General features: G+C 45.1%; 1 protein-coding gene across 4 annotated transcripts in view; it reads right to left on the bottom strand.

Annotated features, from left to right (window-relative positions):
- Nucleotides 1-20920, bottom strand: part of CNOT7 (CCR4-NOT transcription complex subunit 7) — a 171704-nt gene that overhangs the window by 31990 nt on the left and 118794 nt on the right. For 2 of the 4 annotated variants that reach the window (XM_069200537.1, XM_069200555.1), the window contains 2 exons: nt 13931-14041; nt 13014-13114 (listed from right to left, as the gene is read on the bottom strand). In XM_069200537.1, the coding sequence (XP_069056638.1) occupies nt 13014-13114; nt 13931-14041 (212 nt within the window). The remainder of the gene's footprint in view (nt 1-13013; nt 13115-13930; nt 14042-20920) is intronic. The other 2 variants (XM_069200545.1, XM_069200563.1) reach the window with 1 other exon arrangement.

Genomic DNA, 20920 nt, shown 5'->3' with positions numbered 1-20920 from the left:
ACACGCCCTTAAATTTAGTATTTAAGGGCTACCCTGAACCCCAGAAAATTAGATTCCTGCAACTACAAGAAGAAGGACTGCCTAGCTGAAAAACCCCTGCAGAGGAAGACCAGAAGACGACAACTGCCTTGGCTCCAGAAACTCACCGGCCTGTCTCCTGCCTTCCAAAGATCCTGCTCCAGCGACGCCTTCCAAAGGGACCAGCGACCTCGACATCCTCTGAGGACTGCCCCTACTTCGAAAAGACAAGAAACTCCCGAGGACAGCGGACCTGCTCCAAGAAAAGCTGCAACTTTGTTTCCAGCAGCTTTAAAGAACCCTGCAAGCTCCCCGCAAAAGGCGTGAGACTTGCAACACTGCACCCGGCGACCCAGACTCGGCTGGTGGCGATCCAACACCTCAGGAGGGACCCCAGGACTACTCTAAGACTGTGAGTACAAAAACCTGTCCCCCCTGAGCCCCCACAGCGCCGCCTGCAGAGGGAATCCCGAGGCTTCCCCTGACCGCGACTCTTTGAATCCAAAGTCCCGACACCTGGGAGAGACCCTGCACCCGCAGCCCCCAGGACCTGAAGGACCGGACTTTCACTGGAGGAGTGACCCCCAGGAGTCCCTCTCCCTTGCCCAAGTGGAGGTTTCCCCGAGGAACCCCCCCCTTGCCTGCCTGCAGCGCTGAAGAGATCCCTAGATCTCCCATTGACTTCCATTACAAACCCGACGCTTGTTTCTACACTGCACCCGGCCGCCCCCGCGCTGCTGAGGGTGAAATTTCTGTGTGGGCTTGTGTCCCCCCCGGTGCCCTACAAAACCCCCCTGGTCTGCCCTCCGAAGACGCGGGTACTTACCTGCAAGCAGACCGGAACCGGGGCACCCCCTTCTCTCCATTCTAGCCTATGTGTTTTGGGCACCACTTTGAACTCTGCACCCGACCGGCCCTGAGCTGCTGGTGTGGTGACTTTGGGGCTGCTCTGAACCCCCAACGGTGGGCTACCTTGGACCAAGAACTAAGCCCTGTAAGTGTCTTACTTACCTGGTTAATCTAACAAATACTTACCTCCCCTAGGAACTGTGAAAATTGCACTAAGTGTCCACTTTTAAAACAGCTATTTGCGAATAACTTGAAAAGTATACATGCAATTTTGATGATTTGAAGTTCCTAAAGTACTTACCTGCAATACCTTTCGAATGAGATATTACATGTAGAATTTGAACCTGTGGTTCCTAAAATAAACTAAGAAAAGATATTTTTCTATATAAAAACCTATTGGCTGGATTTGTCTCTGAGTGTGTGTACCTCATTTATTGTCTATGTGTATGTACAACAAATGCTTAACACTACTCCTTGGATAAGCCTACTGCTCGACCACACTACCACAAAATAGAGCATTAGTATTATCTATTTTTACCACTATTTTACCTCTAAGGGGAACCCTTGGACTCTGTGCATGCTATTCCTTACTTTGAAATAGCACATACAGAGCCAACTTCCTACACTGATGTTCTTTGTTCTGTCAATGTAGTACATTAATGCTCTTTTGACATCTAATGTATGTAGTGCTCTTTCAGCCACAGAATCTGGCTGTGGGGAAAAAAACTGGTAGTTCTACCGTTTGATTTAGATGGAACGGTGAAATAACTTTTGGTAAAAATTTTGGATTAGGTCGTAGGACGACCTTATTTTTATGTATTTGTATAAAAGGTTCTTGTGTTGTGAACGCTTGAATTTCACTTACTCTTCTTAAAGAGGTAATGGCGATGAGAAATGAAAATGTCACTTACCCAGTGTACATCTGTTCGTGGCATCAGTCGCAGTAGATTCGCATGTTCTGCAATAGCTCGCCATCTGGTGTTGGGCCGGAGTGTTACAAGTTGTTTTTCTTCGAAGAAGTCTTTCGAGTCACGGGACCGAGTGACTCCTCCTTTTGTCTCCATTGCGCATGGGCGTCGACTCCATCCTCGATTGTTTTTCCCCGCAGAGGGTGAGGTAGGAGTTGAATTGTAGTAATAGTGCCCATGCAATGGAGTGACTAAGTATGCACTTATTTAAGGTTGAGATGATACATATATAAATAATTGAAGGTAACTTCCAAACTGCTACAGGCTCCCGGGGAGGCGGGTGGGCACATGCGAATCTACTGCGACTGATGCCACGAACAGATGTACACTGGGTAAGTGACATTTTCAGTTCGATGGCATCTGTCGCTGTAGATACGCATGTTCTGCAATAGACTAGTAAGCAGTTATTTCCCCAAAAGCGGTGGATCAGCCTGTAGGAGTGGAAGTAGTCTGAAATAATGTCCTTAATACAGCTTGACCTACTGTGGCTTGTTGTGCGGATAACACGTCTACACAGTAGTGCTTGGTGAATGTGTGAGGCGTAGACCATGTGGCTGCCTTACATATTTCTTGCATTGGGATGTTTCCTAGAAAGGCCATGGTAGCACCTTTCTTTCTGGTTGAGTGTGCCCTTGGTGTAATGGGCAGCTGTCGTTTAGCTTTAAGGTAGCAGATTTGGATGCATTTAACTATCCATCTGGCTATACCTTGTTTTGAAATTGGGTTTCCTGCATGAGGTTTTTGAAATGCAATAAAGAGTTGTTTAGTCTTTCTGATGTTCTTTGTTCTGTCAATGTAATACATTAATGCTCTTTTGACATCTAATGTATGTAGTGCCCTTTCAGCTACGGTATCTGGCTGTGGAAAGAACACCGGAAGTTCCACTGTTTGATTTAGATGGAACGGTGAAATAACCTTTGGCAAAAATTTAGGATTGGTCCTTAGGACGACTTTATTTTTGTGTAGTTGTATAAAAGGTTCCTGTATAGTAAACGCCTGAATCTCGCTTACTCTTCTCAGGGAAGTAATGGCGATGAGAAATGCCACCTTCCAGGTTAGGAACTGTATGTCGCAGGAGTGCATGGGTTCAAAAGGTGGACCCATAAGTCTAGTTAGGACAACATTTAGGTTCCATGAAGGAACAGGTAGTGTTCTTGGTGGTATAATTCTCCTAAGGCCCTCCATGAATGCTTTAATGACTGGTATTTTATATAGGGAAGTTGAATAGGTAGTCTGCAGGTATGCAGATATTGCTGCAAGGTGAATCTTAATGGAAGAGAAAGCTAGGTTAGATTTTTGTAAGTGAAGCAAGTAACCCACTACATGTTCTGGAGTTGTGTGTAATGGTTGTATTTGATTAATATGGCAGTAGCAAACAAACCTCTTCCATTTACTTGCATAGCAGTGCCTGGTGGATGGCCTTCTTGCTTGTTTTATGACTTCCATACATTCTTGGGTAAGTTGTAAGTGCCCGAATTCTAGGATTTCAGGAGCCAGATTGCTAGATTCAGCGATGCTGGATCTGGGTGTCTGATCTTTTGGTTGTGCTGTGTCAACAGATCTGGCCTGTTGGGCAATTTGATGCAGGGTACCACTGATAGGTCTAGCAGCGTTGTGTACCAGGGTTGCCTTGCCCAAGTTGGTGCTATCAATATGAGTTTGAGTTTGCTTTGACTGAGTTTGTTTACCAGGTAAGGAAGGAGAGGGAGAGGAGGAAAAGCGTAAGCAAATATCCCTGACCAGTTCATCCATAGGGCATTGCCTTGGGATTGTTTGTGTGGGTATCTGGATGCGAAGTTTTGGCATTTTGCGTTCTCCCTTGTCGCAAACAAGTCTATCTGAGGTGTTCCCCAGAGTTTGAAATAAGTGTTCAGTATTTGGGGGTGAATTTCCCATTCGTGGACCTGTTGGTGATCTCGAGAGAGATTGTCTGCGAGTTGATTTTGTATCCCTGGTATAAACTGTGCAATTAGGCGAATTTGGTTGTGAATTGCCCAATGCCAAATTTTTTGTGCTAACAGGCTTAACTGCGTGGAGTGCGTCCCTCCCTGCTTGTTTAGATAATACATTGTTGTCATGTTGTCTGTTTTGACGAGAATGTATTTGTGAACTATTATTGGTTGGAAAGCTTTTAGTGCTTGAAAAACTGCAAGAAGTTCTAGGTGATTGATATGCAGTTTTGTTTGATGTACGTTCCATTGTCCTTGTATGCTGTGTTGATCGAGGTGTGCTCCCCACCCTGTCATGGAAGCATCTGTTGTTATTACGTATTGTGGCACTGGGTCTTGGAAAGGCCGCCCCTTGTTTAAATTTATGTTGTTCCACCACAGAAGCGAGAGGTAAGTTTGGCGGTCTATTAACACCAGATCTAGAAGGTGACCCTGTGCTTGAGACCACTGTGATGCTAGGCATTGTTGCAAGGGCCTCATGTGCAGTCTTGCGTTTGGGACAATGGCTATGCATGATGACATCATGCCTAGGAGTTGTAATACCATCTTTGCTTGTATCTTTTGTGTTGGATACATGCGTTGTATGAGGGTGTTGAAATTTTGAATTCTTTGTGGACTTGGAGTGGCTACTCCTTTTGATGTGTCTATTATGGCTCCCAGGTATTGTTGTACCTTGCGTGGCAGAATTTTGGATTTTGTGAAATTGACGGTGAACCCTAGTTTGAAGAGGGTTTGTATGATATGATTCGTGTGATTTGAGCACTCTATTAACGAATGGGCCTTGATTAGCCAGTCGTCTAGATATGGGAACACATGTATTTGCTGTCTTCTGATGTGTGCAGCGACTACCGCTAGACATTTGGTAAAGACTCTTGGTGCGGTTGTTAATCCGAAAGGCAGTACCTTGAATTGGTAATGTATTCCTTTGAATACAAACCTTAGGTATTTCCTGTGCGATGTGTGTATTGGTATATGGAAATAAGCATCCTTGAGGTCTAAAGTTGCCATGTAGTCGTGCAGCTTTAGCAATGGCAATACTTCTTGTAGTGTGACCATGTGGAAGTGGTCTGATTTGATGAAAGTGTTGACTACTCTGAGGTCTAGGATTGGTCTCAGTGTTTTGTCCTTCTTTGGTATCAGAAAGTACAGTGAGTAAACTCCTGTGTTTATTTGTGTGTTTGGCACTAATTCGATTGCATTCTTTTGCAATAGTGCCTGCACTTCTATCTCTAGGAGATTGGAATGGTGTGTTGTTAAATTTTGTGCTTTTGGTGGTATGTTTGGAGGGAACTGTAGAAATTCTATGCAGTAACCATGTTGGATAATTGCTAGAACCCAAGTGTCTGTAGTGATTTTCTCCCATGCTCTGTAATAATGACCTATTCGTCCCCCCACTGGTGTTGTGTGGAGGGGGTGAGTGACATGTGAGTCACTGTTTAGTAGTAGGGGTTTTGGGGCTTTGGAATCTTCCTCTATTTCTAGGGAATTGCCCTCCTCTATATTGTCCCCGAAAACCTCCTCTATACTGTCCTTGGTAACTGGACGGTGTGGCTTGTGAGGTGCTGGCTTGTGTGCTTTGACCCCGAAACCCCCCTCGAAAGGGCGTTTTACGGAATGAGCTGTAATTCCCTCTGCTCTGCGGGGAGTAGAGTGCGCCCATGGCTTTGGCAGTGTCCGTATCTTTTTTGAGTTTCTCAATTGCTGTGTCCACTTCTGGACCGAACAGTTCTTTTTCATTAAAAGGCATATTGAGAACTGCTTGTTGAATCTCTGGTTTAAATCCAGACGTTCGGAGCCATGCATGCCTTCTGATAGTTATTGATGTATTAATTGTCCGTGCAGCTGTATCTGCAGCGTCCATGGAGGAGCGGATCTGGTTGTTGGAGATGGCCTGTCCCTCCTCAACCAATTGTTTTGCCCTATTTTGGAAGTCTTTGGGCAGATGTTCAATGAGATGTTGCATCTCGTCCCAGTGGGCTCTGTCATAGCGCGCAAGTAGTGCCTGGGAGTTCGCGATGCGCCACTGGTTTGCAGCTTGTGCTGCGACTCTCTTACCAGCTGCATCAAACTTGCGGCTTTCTTTATCTGGGGGTGGTGCATCTCCAGATGTGTGAGAGTTGGCCCTTTTTCTAGCTGCTCCTACAACAACAGAGTCTGGTGGCAGCTGTGTTGTGATGAAAGCCGGGTCCGTAGGAGGCGGCTTATACTTTTTTTCCACCCTTGGTGTGATTGCCCTACTTTTGACCGGGTCCTTAAATATGTCTTTTGCGTGCCGGAGCATACCAGGGAGCATAGGCAGGCTTTGGTAGGAGCTGTGGGTGGAGGAGAGTGTGTTGAACAAGAAATCATCCTCGACCTGTTCTGAGTGGAGGCTTACGTTGTGAAATTGTGCTGCTCTAGCCACCACCTGAGAGTACGCGGTGCTGTCTTCTGGTGGAGATGGTTTTGTAGGGTATGCCTCTGGGCTGTTATCTGACACTGGGGCGTCGTATAGGTCCCATGCGTCCTGGTCTTGGTCACCCTGGCTCATGGTGGTGTGAGCTGGGGAGTGTGATGGCGTTTGTGCTGGTGAAACGTTAATCACGGGCGGAGGAGAGGGTGGTGGTGTAACTCTTTTCACCACTTTTGGTTGTGGTGCTTGTTCCGTCTGGAACTCCAACCTTCTCTTTCTCCTAATGGGGGGAAGGGTGCTTATTTTCCCTGTCCCCTGCTGAATGAAGATACGCTTTTGCGTATGGTCCGCATCAGTTGCTTGTAGCTCTTCCTCAAACCTATGCTTCTGCATTTGGGAGGTTAGCGAGTGCTCTTCTGTATAAGAGCCTGAAGCTGGGTAGCTTGCAGTTTGTTTCGGCATCGAAACTTTGTCTGCGTGTTTTTTCGGCTCCGAGGTGACTTTTTTCCTTTTCGGGGCCGAAACCTCTCGGCGTCGATCTGTTTCGGTGCCGCTGTCTCGGCGTCGAGCCGTGTCCACACCGGCATCTCGGTGTCGAGGCTTGTCTCCAGCACTTTCTCGGTCCCGAGAAGGCTGCGTGCCGGTGTCTCGACCGGAGTCGGACGATCTCGGCACCGTTTGGGCCTTTTTCGGTGCCGACGGTCGGTCACCGATTTTATGGGTTGAGCCATGGCCTGGTGGCAGTGGCGTCCCCTGGGCCTTGTAAATGTTTCTTTGTGTGGTTTTCGACGTCTTACTCACGGTTTGTGTATCGTCGAATCCTTCGGAGTCTGAGTCTTGGATCGAGAAGGTACCTTCCTCTTCCTGTTCCTCGAACTCCCGTCGGGCTGTCGGTGCGGACGCCATTTGAAGTCTTCTGGCTCGACGGTCTCGGAGTGTTTTTCGGGACCGGAACGCACGACAGGCCTCGCAGGTGTCTTCGCTGTGCTCAGGTGACAGGCACAGGTTGCAGACCAAGTGTTGGTCTGTGTAGGGGTATTTATTGTGGCATTTGGGGCAGAAACGGAACGGGGTCCGTTCCATCGGCGTTCTTCAGCACGCGGTCGGGCCGACCAGGCCCCGACGGGGGATCGAAAAACTACCCCGAAGGGCACCGGAGCTCTTCGATCTTCGATGCGGTGTTGAATGTAAGTACGCCGATCCCGAACGCAACAATACCGACGAAAATCTTCCGAAATTAACTATTTTTTCTGTTCCGAAACTCGGAGCGACAGGAACACGTCCGAACCCGATGGCGGAAAAAAAACAATCGAGGATGGAGTCGACGCCCATGCGCAATGGAGACAAAAGGAGGAGTCACTCGGTCCCGTGACTCGAAAGACTTCTTCGAAGAAAAACAACTTGTAACACTCCGGCCCAACACCAGATGGCGAGCTATTGCAGAACATGCGTATCTACAGCGACAGATGCCATCGAACGGCAACTTTCCAGGTTAGGAATTGTATTCCGCAAGAGTGCATGGGTTCGAAAGGTGGGCCCATGAGTCTTGTTAGGACCACGTTTAGGTTCCATGAAGGAACAGGTGGTGCTCTTGGTGGTATAATTCTTTTAAGACCTTCTATGAATGCTTTGATGACTGGTATCCTATACAAGGAAGTTGAATAGGTAGTCTGCAGGTATGCAGATATTGCTGCAAGGTGTATTTTAATAGAAGAGAAGGCTAGCTTTGCTTTTTGTAAATGGAGCAAGTAATTTACTATATGTTTTGGAGTTGCGTCTAGTGGTTGTATCTGATTATGATGGCAGTAACAAACAAATCTTTTCCACTTACTTGCGTAGCAGTGTCTAGTGGATGGCCTTCTGGCCTGCTTTATGACTTCCATACACTCTTGGCTAAGTTGTAAGTGTCCGAATTCTAGGATTTCAGGAGCCAGATTGCTAGATTCAGCGATGCTGGATCTGGGTGTCTGATCTGTTGGTTGTGTTGCGTTAACAGATCTGGTTTGTTGGGCAGTTTGATGTGGGGTACTACAGAAAGATCTAGCAGTGTTGTGTACCAGGGTTGTCTTGCCCACGTTGGTGCTATTAAAATGAGTTTGAGTTTGTTTTGACTCAATTTGTTTACTAGATAAGGAAGGAGAGGGAGAGGAGGAAAAGCGTAAGCAAATATTCCTGACCAGTTCATCCATAGGGCATTGCCTTGGGATTGCTTGTGTGGGTATCTGGACGCGAAGTTTTGGCATTTTGCGTTCTCTTTTGTTGCAAATAAGTCTATTTGAGGTGTTCCCCAGAGTGTGAAGTAGGTGTTCAGAATTTGTGGGTGGATTTCCCATTCGTGGACTTGCTGGTGATCTCGAGAGAGATTGTCTGCCAGTTGATTCTGGATCCCTGGAATAAACTGTGCTATTAGGCGAATTTGATGGTGGATTGCCCACTTCCATATGTTTTGAGCTAATAAGCTTAACTGCGTTGAATGTGTTCCTCCTTGTTTGTTTAGATAATACATCGTTGTCATGTTGTCTGTTTTGACAAGGATGTATTTGTGGGTTATGATTGGTTGGAAAGCTTTTAGTGCTTGAAAAACTGCTAATAATTCTAGATGATTTATATGCAGTTTTGTTTGATGTATGTTCCATTGTCCTCTTATGTTGTGTTGATTGAGATGTGCTCCCCACCCTGTCATGGAAGCATCTGTTGTTATTACGTACTGTGGCACTGGGTCTTGGAAAGGCCGCCCTTTGTTTAAATTTATACTGTTCCACCATAGAAGCGAGAGGTAAGTTTGGCGGTCTATTAACACCAGATCTAGAAGGTGACCCTGTGCTTGAGACCACTGTGAGGCTAGGCACTGTTGTAAGGGCCTCATGTGCAGTCTTGCGTTTGGGACAATGGCTATGCATGAGGACATCATGCCTAGGAGCTGTAGTATTGTTCTTGCTTGTATTGTTTGATTTGGAGACATGTGTTGAATGACTCTGTTGAAATTGTGAATTCTTTGTGGAGTTGGCGTTGCTACTCCTTTTGTCGTGTCTATTATGGCTCCTAGATATTGCTGTACTTTGCTTGGCTGAATGTTGGATTTTGCAAAGTTGACGGTGAACCCTAGTTTGTAGAGGGTTTGTATGACTTGATTTGTGTGGTTTGAGCATTGTGTGAGCGAACTGGTTTTGATTAGCCAGTCGTCTAGATACGGGAATACATGTATTTGCTGCCTTCTGATGTGTGCAGCGACTACTGCTAGGCATTTTGTGAATACTCTGGGAGCGGTTGTTAAACCAAAAGGCAATACTTTGAATTGGTAATGTATTCCTTTGAATACAAACCTTAGATATTTTCTGTGTGATTGATGTATTGGTATATGGAAATATGCGTCTTTGAGGTCTAGGGTTGTCATGTAGTTGTGTTTTTTGAGCAATGGTAACACTTCTTGTAGTGTGACCATGTGAAAATGGTCTGATTTGATGAATGTGTTTACTACTCTGAGGTCTAGAATTGGTCTCAGTGTTTTGTCCTTTTTTGGTATCAAGAAGTACAGAGAATAAACTCCTGTGTTTATTTGTGTGCTTGGTACTAATTCTATTGCATTTTTTTGCAGTAGTGCTTGAACTTCTATCTCTAGAAGCTGTGAATGGTGTTTTGATAAATTTTGTGATTTTGGTGGTATGTCTGGAGGGAATTGCAGGAATTCTATGCAATAACCATGTTGGATAATTGCTAGGACCCATGTGTCTGTAGTTATTTCCTCCCATGCTTCGTAATATTGACCTATCCTTCCCCCCACTGGTGTTGTGTGGTGGGGGTGAGTTACATGTGAGTCACTGCTTGTTGGTAGTGGTTTTGGGGCTTTGAAATCTTCCTCTATTTCTAGGGAATTGCCCTCCTCTATACTGGCCCCGAAAGCCTCCCCTGTACTGTCCCTGGTAGGTGGACGGTGCGGACTGTGAGGTACTAGCTTGTGTGGCCTGACCCCGAAACCCTCCTCTAAAAGGTGTTTTGCGGAAGGTGGTATAAGATCCTCTGCTCTGCGGGGAGTAGAGTGCGCCCATGGCCTTGGCAGTGTCAGTGTCCTTTTTGAGCTTTTCTATGGCTGTGTCGACCTCCTGACCGAACCGAAGTTTTTTGTTTACTGGCATGTTAAGTACTGCCTGCTGAATTTCTGGCTTGAATCCAGACGTTCTGAGCCATGCGTGCCTACGGATGGTAACCGACGTATTAATGGTCCTTGCGGCTGTGTCTGCTGCATCCATAGAGGAGCGTATTTGATTGTTGGAAATGTTTTGACCCTCCTCAACAACCTGTTTTGCTCTTTTTTGTAGATCTTTTGGGAGATGTTCAATGAGATGCTGCATCTCATCCCAGTGGGCTGTCGTATCGCGCTAGCAGCGCTTGTGAGTTTGCGATGCGCCACTGGTTTGCTGCTTGGACAGCGACCCTCTTCCCGGCTGCATCAAACTTTCTGCTTTCTTTATCTGGGGGAGGTGCATCCCCAGAAGTGTGTGAATTTGCCCGTTTTCTGGCAGCCCCTACCACCACAGAATCTGGTGGCAGCTGAGAGGTGATGAATACAGGGTCCGTAGGAGGCGCCTTATACTTTTTGTCCACTCTAGGCGTTACTGCCCTACTTTTAACCGGCTCCTTGAAGATCTCCTTTGCATGGCGTAGCATGCCTGGGAGCATAGGCAGGCTTTGGTAGGAGCTGTGGGTGGAGGAGAGGGTGTTAAATAAAAAGTCATCCTCTACTTGTTCCGAGTGTAGTTCCACATTATGGAACTGTGCTGCTCTAGCCACCACTTGTGAATAGGCTGTGCTGTCCTCAGGTGGTGATGGCCTAGGTGGGTATGTGTCTGGGCTGTTATCAGACACTGGTGCATCGTACAAGTCCCACGCGTCTTGATCTTGGTCATCGTGGCTCATGGCGGTGTGAGCTGGCGAATGTGACGGGGTGTAAGTTGGCGAAGCCGGAGTTACAGGTGGAGGCGAGGGAGGAGGTGTTACCTTCTTTGCTGTTTGTTGCTGAGGAGCCTCTAGTGCAAGAAACTGAAGTGTTCTCTTTCTTTTGACAGGTGGAAGGGTACTGATCTTCCCTGTCCCCTGCTGAATAAAGATACGCTTTTGCGTGTGATCCACTTCAGTGGATTGCAGTTCCTGTTCAAATCTGTGTTTTTTCATTTGTGAAGACATAGAATGTTCTTCAGTATATGAGCCTGAAACTGGGTCTGTTGGTGCTTTTTTCGGCTCTGAAAACCCTGTTGTTTGTCTTTTCGGCTCCGAGGTAACCTTCCTCTTCTTTTGTGCCGAAAAATCTTGGCCTCTATGGTCTTCGGCGCCACTGTCTCGGCGTCGATCCGTGTCGACACCGAACTCTCGGTGTCGATGCTTCTCTTTAGCACTCTCTCGGTCCCGAGGAGGCTGCGTGCCGGTGTCTCGACCGGAGTCGGACGATCTCGACACTGAATGGGCCTTTTTCGGTGCAGATTGTTGGTCACCGGGAATTTGGGTTGAGCCATGGCCGGTTGGCAGTGGCGTCCCCTGGGCCTTTTTGCCTTTTTTAAGTTCTGATCTCGACGTCTTACTCACAGTTTTTGTATTGTCGAGTTCGTCGGAGTCTGAATCCTGGATGGAAAAGGATTCCTCCTGTTCCTCTTCTGTCTCGAACTGTCGATGGTCCTTTGGCGTGGACGCCATCTGCAGTCTTCTCGCTCGACGGTCGCGCAGAGTTTTTCGGGACCGGAACGCCCGACAGGCCTCACAGGATTCTTCGCTGTGCTCGGGTGACAGGCACAGGTTACAGACCGAGTGTTGGTCCGTATAAGGATATTTGTTGTGGCATTCAGGGCAGAATCGAAACGGGGTCCGTTCCATCGGCGTTGTTCTCCACGCGGTCGGGCCGACTAGGCCCCGACGGTGTGCCGAAATCTACCCCGAAGGGCACCGAAGCGCTTCGATGTTCAATGCGTCGTCGTATGTGTTTATCTCGAACCGGATCGCAACGATACCGTCGAAAATCTTCCGTTTTCAGCTATCTTTCCGTTCCGAAACTCGGAGCGACAGGAACACGTCCGAACCCGATGGCGGAAAGAAAACAATCGAAGATGGAGTCGACGCCCATGCGCAATGAGCACAGAAGGAGGAGTCACTCGGTCCCGTGACTCGAAAACACTTCTTCGAAGAAAAACAACTTGTAACACTCCGACCCAACACCAGATGGCGAGCTAATGCAGAACATGTGTATCTACAGCGACAGATGCCATTGAACGTTATGTTATGAAGATCTGTAGAGCACACTATTAACCGTGAGGGTATCCTGGCACTGAACAGGTGCTAGTCTCACCACATGTAGGGCCTAGTGGGACTATTCAAAAAGCCAGGTCTTTAGCTTCTTGCGGAGTTCAATAATTGAGGAGGCTCTTATATGTAGCGGCTAGTTGGTCCACACATTAGGAGTGATGTAGGAGAGGGCTCGACCGCTGGATTTGCTTTTCTGTATGCATGGGATTTGTGCCAGCAGGAGTCCAGACAACCAAAGACATGCTGACTGATGGGCTCAGTTACAACCTGCATTTCTCTTGGAAATAAACCTATGCCATAAATCCTCAAGGTGTCTTAAAATCTTTCCATCCAGGATACCACAATATTGTAAGTTCCAATAGTGTACAGGAGAGTCAACTGTATTTACCATTTTTTAATATTGAAAAGCAAAGCACCCAGATCAACGCTCTCAACATTTTATCGAGTGCTTGAGGAGAATGATGAGAACATTCCAGATTTATACTAGCAACAGGACTACAATGCGCTACATAATAATAAGTGATCTTCACTGGCATACTACTCACTCACCCATGGGAGACTATTAAAGTATCCAACCCCCTATACAACACTGCCATGTATTCTGGTTCACAGGAGTAGGTTTGCACAAATTGTATTAGAATTACTCTTCTCTGAAAAAGAAAAAGAAAAAAAAAAAAAAGAAAAAAGAAAAAAAACTGGACTTATTTTTAAAAGTCATTCAAGTCTTTTTCAACTTTGCGTGCAAAAATAACTACCGCTTACCGAGTCCTGCTGACAGAGTTACAAATGAAAGGCTAATGAGGAGGTAAACACTGATCTTCAACAACTGCATCATATAATGCTAAAAAATTGAGTGATGCAGTGATTCAGCATGATCATAACTGATGGGCTCCGGATTGGGCGCATCAATACTAACTATGAGCAAAATGGAAACCTACTTAGCCTGTAGCAGGGGTCCCAATAATACATAGCTTATTAATATTTTCATACCTGTATGACTCCACCCTTCTCTCTGGAGACTAACAAGCTGGAAAGATCACATTAAATAGAAACACAACATGATAACTCCTGAAAATGGAGATTGTGTGGTTCAGATTGCCTGTTGTGCTACTGCAGGCAAAGGAACAAATACCAAAATGGCAAGGTTCAAAATAGCTTAAAGGCCTTAACGAGCACATCTCTAATTAGGCAGAATGAATGACAATCCAGAGAGAAAATGTTCCTGGACTGCCCCAACTGTACAAATGGCATGATAACTGATTTCACTGGAATGCCTAGAATGCGATGGGAAATATTCCACATCAGGGATAGGGCTTTATTATAAGGAAATTGAGCCCTATGCCATGGAAAACGAAGAACATTCTCAAAATGTTGTGGAAATGAATGTTTTAAAATTGTTACAAGCATGATTTAATTTACATGGTACAAATCCATTATCAATGAGTAGAGAAACAGAAAGTATATACTTCTCTCATTTTGAAAAAGGCCATCCCAGTCAGTAGCGAATCTGATCCTGCTTGATGTTGAGGTCCTATCCGTTCCAGTTCCAGCTGCTCTGCAACTTCTTGCAATCCACCCTAGAATAATTAAATAAAAAAGAAAGATCTTTCAACTAAAAAAACCTTGGTCATCTAGGGTGCATCTCAAATGTGCCACCTCAAAGAACTTTCAAATTCGACTGTATGTTTCTTGTTACACACAGAAAACAATGAAATAACAAAAGCTTATGTTCCCAAAAAATTCAAGACCTATTACTTAGGAAACTTAACTACATGATATTTAAGCTATGTACTTATATGTAGTTAAGATTCACCATACCACACAACTATGGACCTAAAGTAAACTCCTGAAGGTCAGGTTGGCAATGAGGTGATGCTTACCAAGACATATTTTTAAGAGGATTTGAAGTCTGCACCAACAAACAAGTATGTGGTCATTTTTCCCATCTTAAAGCACAGCCAACACATTCCTGGCCTCGAAAGATTCTACATGAATACAAACAAAAATTGAATATATTTTGTGTGCATAGCGAACATTGCAAAACATAAATGTAGACATGGGCTCCTGAAGGCAATCATGAGAGATTTAATGTGGTTAAAGTGGAGTCAGGAGTGTTGCATAGCTCTCTGAAGAATTTAACAATGGTAACAAGATGATAAGTCTAAAATACACTGATCATAGCTGCTCATGCTGGATGTCTAAATCGGCCATAATCTTCAGCTTTCATTAAACCACTTCATAGCTCCAATCTGACATCATAGCTGTGGAAAAGTAGTCATGTGAGACAGTTGTTCATTGGGTCTGAGGAGAACATGTAAGTGCAGAATGCACGGATTTGGGTAGGGACCTTATCCTGTTGAAAAAGAAAATCACTGTGTAGTGGTAGCTAGATAGGAGGACAAATGCTGTCGCCCAAAAGGTCCAGTTACCACACTCTCCTGGCCAATCTGGACCCATTAAGATGACCTGCAACTAGATGTTCCTATCCTTTTTCAGATCTCTGGCTGGGAGGAGAGCACAGAGTGTGAACGTGTACAGAAGTCCTACATTCCAGATGTAAAGCATCTGTTAACGACTGTGCTTGCAGTAAGTTCAACGCTCAAAACTTCATACACTAAGTGTTCTCAACTGTGGTGTAAGGATCTAGCAAGGCTTCTCCCCAGTGTTGGAAGGCCCTGTGCACCACCTTGGGATTTACACACCACTCGAGGTCCCCCCAGGTACCGCCTGCTAAGTTTGCATACTCAGGAATATATCTTAATATTCCGGCTACTTCCAGAGGCACAGAACCGCCTGCCAGGACCCAGGAACCGACTCAAACTAGTTTGTTGCAGAACCTGGTGTCAGTGGTATAGTCCATGAGAACCTGCACCAGTCTCCCCTTGATGAACTGGAGGAAGGCCTTCAGTGCCAGATGCGTGGCCCACAAATTCAACAGAATTATGTGGAGTTGACCCTACACCAGATCTCCAACTCCACAGCCCAGCAGGGACACGTCTGTCACCATCGTCAGTTCTGTGTGTTAAAGGTAGAGATGCCTGCAGCTGGACCAAGTGCGCTACTGCAGATCTCAAGCAGTCTCATCAGAAACCCTGATGGTTATCGATCCGAAGTCATGATGCTGGGCCCATTGGAACTTCAAGTTCCATTGCCCAGCTACTGAGGAGGATGCAAGAGGATAAGAGGCTAACAATCCTCAGAGCTGGTCTCGCCCTGATCCAGTTAATTAAAGGAAGCCTCTGCAAAGGAGTCAGGTAGGACTTTAATTCACGGATAGTGCACCTTAATAATGTCAAGGGGTTTGCAGCCATCCAGAAGCGGCCCACAACTGACTAAGGTGAGCCCACTTTCAAAGGCCAGTCATCAATGTTCAGGAATACAGATATCCCCGATCTCTGAAGATGGGACACGAATACCGCCATCACTTCATGAACACCTGAGGGCCATGGCGAGGCCAAAAGGACGTGCAACAAACTGAAAATACTCCTGGCCTATCCTGAACTGCAGAGAACATCTGTAGGACCACAGGATGGGAATATGAATATAGGTGTCCAGCAGGTCCAAGGACATCATCCAGTCACCCGGTTCTACAGCAAACCAGATCTGGGCCTATGTGAGCATTTTGAATGTCCATTTGCAGCCGCCATCATTTTTTTAAATGAGGAAATATCAAAAGTAATAACCCGCTCCTCTTTTAGAGTCCGGAACTCTCAATGGCACTTTTGGAAAGGAAAAACTGCACCTACTTTAATAGGATTGACAGGTGCTTGTCAGAAATGTTCGCTGTTGTGGATGGAATAATGGGTGGGATAGAAAGAAAAGGTAATGAACATCTATTTTGAACAAATTGTAAAACCCTTCTGTCTGTCGTGGTGGATAACCAACTTGGGAAGAAACGTCAAATACTGGCCCCTACTACTTGGGTATGTGCCACTAAATACAAAAATAAGTGATTTAATGGCCATTGTAGTAGAGGAACTGGAGAACTGATGCCACGGCTGGCCTGCACGTTGGCTGCCAGACTCAGGTCCTCAGTCTCAAAATCACTGGGGTGCCTGCTAAACTGGTTGGGAGAGCGGTCTCTCTCTATATTCTATTAGAGGAACTTTTTTGCTGTTGTCCATTTTCAACAAAATAAACACTTTCTGGGGGTAACAATTTACTGAAACAAAAATGTTACCCTGTAAGCATTTGTTTGTATAATGCAGTGCTGCAGATTCACATGCTCGGCATACTCATACCAGATAGTGTGAGGCTTGGACGTCTGCAGGTTGTTTATCTTCATAGAACTCATTCAAGTCCCTTAGCTGGTACCATGCTGTTGTGCAGCCATTTTAGCTATAGTTTTATGCATGTTTTTTTAGCAAACTAGTCCTGCCGCTGTGCACTTTAACCTAGATATATTTTATTTTAGCTTTGTTATATTATTTTAATATTAGCCACATTTGCTGTCTTGTTTTATTTTCTCTATCTAGCTGTTCTTCGCCTAAGTCAGCACTGCGTTCTTAAACAAGACATTTCTTTCACTCTGTGCTTTTCTAAAGGCTGCAGTAAGATAGGTTGCCGGCAAAGTGGTACGCAATGTTCACAAAAACATACACTCTTGTGGGGGTTCTTTCTTGGACCATCGGATGTTTTATTAAAAAACACTACTTTGACCCATATACTTTTGATTCCAGCCAGATGACGACTGTATGCTGATTGTTTTGCTACAGCTGCTTATGTAGACTACAGGCCTGTCGCTCAGGTATGAGGGATAGTGTCTTCCCAAGGGGAACCGAAAGGGCAGAATTAGAGCTTAACATGCTGTGCTCAAACATAGCTTAGGTAGGAAATATCATTATAAACCTTAGTGACAGTATGGTAGCGTTATTCTTCTCTTTTACTCTCCTTGTCACAATTTTAATCTTATTGTGCTTCATCGTCCTAGTTATTGCAATTCATGCTTTATTATCTAAGATGCAGTTACTTCAATGAAACCTTATTGAACTTTACTCTGCCTCTGATTGTCCTTGCATACATGAGACTAATGTAACTGAGAGAAATGGATGAGATCTAACTGACCACGATTCCCCTGAGGAGTCATTTATGTCATGCACCCTGTTGCCCCAATCCTCCCTGGGTGCAGATAAGGCACTGCTAGCTAGCCGGAACAAACCTGGATTAGGCGACAGGTCTCACAAGATGCGGGATCAGACTCAGTCCCCCGCAGTACAGGTTATTCTGCCACCCGAATCCAGTAGTTTCATTAGGATAATGAGAATCTACGTGACATGGCGCCGCCAACGTTTGGTCAGGCACTAATTTTCAGGTCCTCCTGAGTATCTCTGTCTAACTACATGCAAAGACACCTCAGTACTATTTACGGAGACGTCCATGGTATTGAGGATTTTTCCTCCCCAGCTAAGTAGGGAGTACCTAGCTAACGCTGTAGGTTGTTCAAGCTTAAACCCTAAAAGGATAATCCCCATTTGGTGTGCTTATCTCTGAATAAAACGTACCATTTACCATGGCAAACCCGCAGCAGGTAGCAATTGCAGTCAATATGCGACCATCCCTTACTGCACATTTATTGGCACATGGCCTCACAGCTCAGAGGGTCCAGTTACATTTGTTGTTGAAGTTCATGCAGCATACAGAACAGAAATATTCTATTCTTGGGTCACATTTCCAGCAGCTGATGGGAACACAAATACATTTCACCACTATACACCTGCAAACATACCTGTACAATATAGAGCATATGCATATTAGAAATACCTCTATCTTATCAGGACCATAATAATTGGCTTGATGGTGCCTTACCACATACAATCCTACATGTGAGGTTCTCTAAGTAATGATGGTCCTAACTGGCCTTTACTGCACCCTGACGCAACAACCTTGACGGTAGCTGAGGTTCGCTGCTTATATGCTGAACCTACGGCAATATACAGACTGTTAGTACAGTTTGTAATGCAAACATTAAATACAATCCCAGCACGTGCTGCCCCGGTGCAACCACATGCAGCAATGCCAAGTATTAATTCTGCGACTGTATATTCGATTATGGGTAAGGTACCCGCCAAACAGGAAGAGATTCCGTTTTGGTTAGCTCGAAAAATAAATGCACTGGAAGCAGTATTTCGCCATACAGGACCTCAGGATAAGCATAGAATATTAAACTATGTGCTTGCTATTTGGGATCATTCCCACAGTAGTTAACTGCAATACTTTGTGCACGGTATTTGCCACGCTCTATACCACTGCACATGGTACACTGACACTTGCCAATCTTCCGGAAGTGTTAAAACAAATTCAAGATGAATACGGGCCTGCAACATATGGGCAATTTTGCCACTGTATCTTCCCTTATATTAAGTAACCTTAAAATGGAAGCTGTTGCACTAGCAGTACGTATGCAGCTCTGGGATGTTCCTGTACAGGATCAAGAATGTGAGCTGCCAAAGATTATCGCGGAGACCTACTCTAGTATTGATCGAGATAGTCTGGTGGCCAGACCCACGAAACCACAGTTTCAGGGTAAATCTACTAAAGATTCAACCAAGCAAGCACCTGAGGATTCTAAAAAACGCTGGGATAAAAAAACAAACACCTAAAAAAGAAAGGAGAAAATCTCTGCTTTCAGAGACCCCTCAGAATAGATATGATCTCAGAAATAGAGAATATAAAAACGCCTGAGATATATCAATATACTGATACACGCCAATCTCGTTCCTTTCAGGACTCACTGGAAAAAAGCAGTGAGAGAGGTGGGCAGTCAGAGCGGAGAACTGAGTATGTGAAACCGAGACAGGAATCACAACGCTCTACAGAAGTTTCTGTTAAACAAAAATAAAGAGAGAAACTTCCCCAACACAAACCCAAATCTAAGAAAAAAGTGGCAGCAGTTGAGATTCATCGAACAAGATGTGGGCAATGGCTCTGCTAGACAGCGCAGCAGAAGTCACAATAGTTCGCTGGAATCTTCAAAAGCATCTGGAGATGAAAGCAACTAATGACTTCTTACAAGCTGAAACTGCATACATGCGTGTCTCCACGCCTGACAGAGTGTACAAAGTAACGATACAGTTAGGAGACAGTGAACGCACAATAGACACAATTTTTTGGGACCGCATCGTTAACATTTATGATATTTTACTGGCCGAAAAAGATTGGCCTTCTGAATTTGTCCGTACTTGCCCATATGGGGGGAAGAGATTATCAAACCTTCTTTCTTGGCTCTTGTTCCCGATGAGCTCGCAGAATCCTACGCCATTGATTGGGCATTGGCGCAGGCACCTGCGTTATACTCACACAACTGAGTACCAGGGTGTAATTGAAGCTTGTGTCTCACCAATGAATAATCCTTCATTCCCTGTAGACTAAACCGGACCATTTGTATAGAATAGTCACTACAGACATTTAAACAGTTATACACGCACATACACTATGCAAAACTCTCATAGCACAGCACTTATCAACCACATAGTGTGCAAAAAATACAAAAGATCATTGGATATTTCCAATGGCTTCTTCTGCCAAAATATAGCGCCTGAGAGTAGAGACTTAACAAGCTTCAGTGCACTAGGCTTCCAGAAAACAAATCTGCCATTTACCATAGGGGTACAAGAACAGTCCTGGACTTTTCGTGGCTTGTGTAACTTCAATATTGCACGACATTGACTCTGAAGCGTTGTCCTATGTAGATGATATCTACCTTACAGACAATGAATTACTGCAACTTCTAAGACGGGTAGCCCACAATGTTGTAGGATTTGCCGAATTTGGCTATAAATCCAACTTAAAAAACAAAATAAAAATAGCCTTCCTTGGTGTCCTGTTTTTGGGATACGAATTATCAAGTGAAGGAAAGAGCCTAGCGCCACAATTCTTAGAAAAATGCGCACAGTTACAACCTCCCAATACCATAAAAAATTCCAATCCCTATAGGGTTTTCTAAATTTCAGCAGAACATACATTCGAGATTATGCATCACACATCAAACCATATTTGCCTGGATACATCCTGACTTTTCCAGTAAATTCTGGACAGTCGAACACACACGCATTCTCAGAGCATTTCAACAAGACATGCTTGCAGCACAACAACACCTACACACAAGGGACAATAAAAAACATCTGGTCATCAGAGTAATTGCTGGTGCCATTGGTTTCACGTATGTAACAATTAATAATGGTGAGACAGTCCCGACTGCATTCAAATCATATTTGTACTCACCAGCAGAACAACATTTTCTTCCCAGTGAGAAAATTTGCAGTGCTGTTCAGATGGTGTCATTAAAGAAAGGCCACTAGGCCAGGGGAAATGCATTATTGTCATAACTCTAAACCCAGCTCTCGAGGCGGTTACCAAAGCCAGCGTTCCAAACGCTAAAGCATTACATCCAAGGTGGATCCAATGGGCAACTTCTCTGACAGCCACTGATGTTGACTATATTTTTGACCCAAAGTTAC

The sequence above is a fragment of the Pleurodeles waltl genome, chromosome 1_2, assembly GCF_031143425.1.
Source record: "Pleurodeles waltl isolate 20211129_DDA chromosome 1_2, aPleWal1.hap1.20221129, whole genome shotgun sequence".
Taxonomy (NCBI): domain Eukaryota; kingdom Metazoa; phylum Chordata; class Amphibia; order Caudata; family Salamandridae; genus Pleurodeles; species Pleurodeles waltl.
This window is presented reverse-complemented; position numbering and strand designations above follow the sequence as displayed.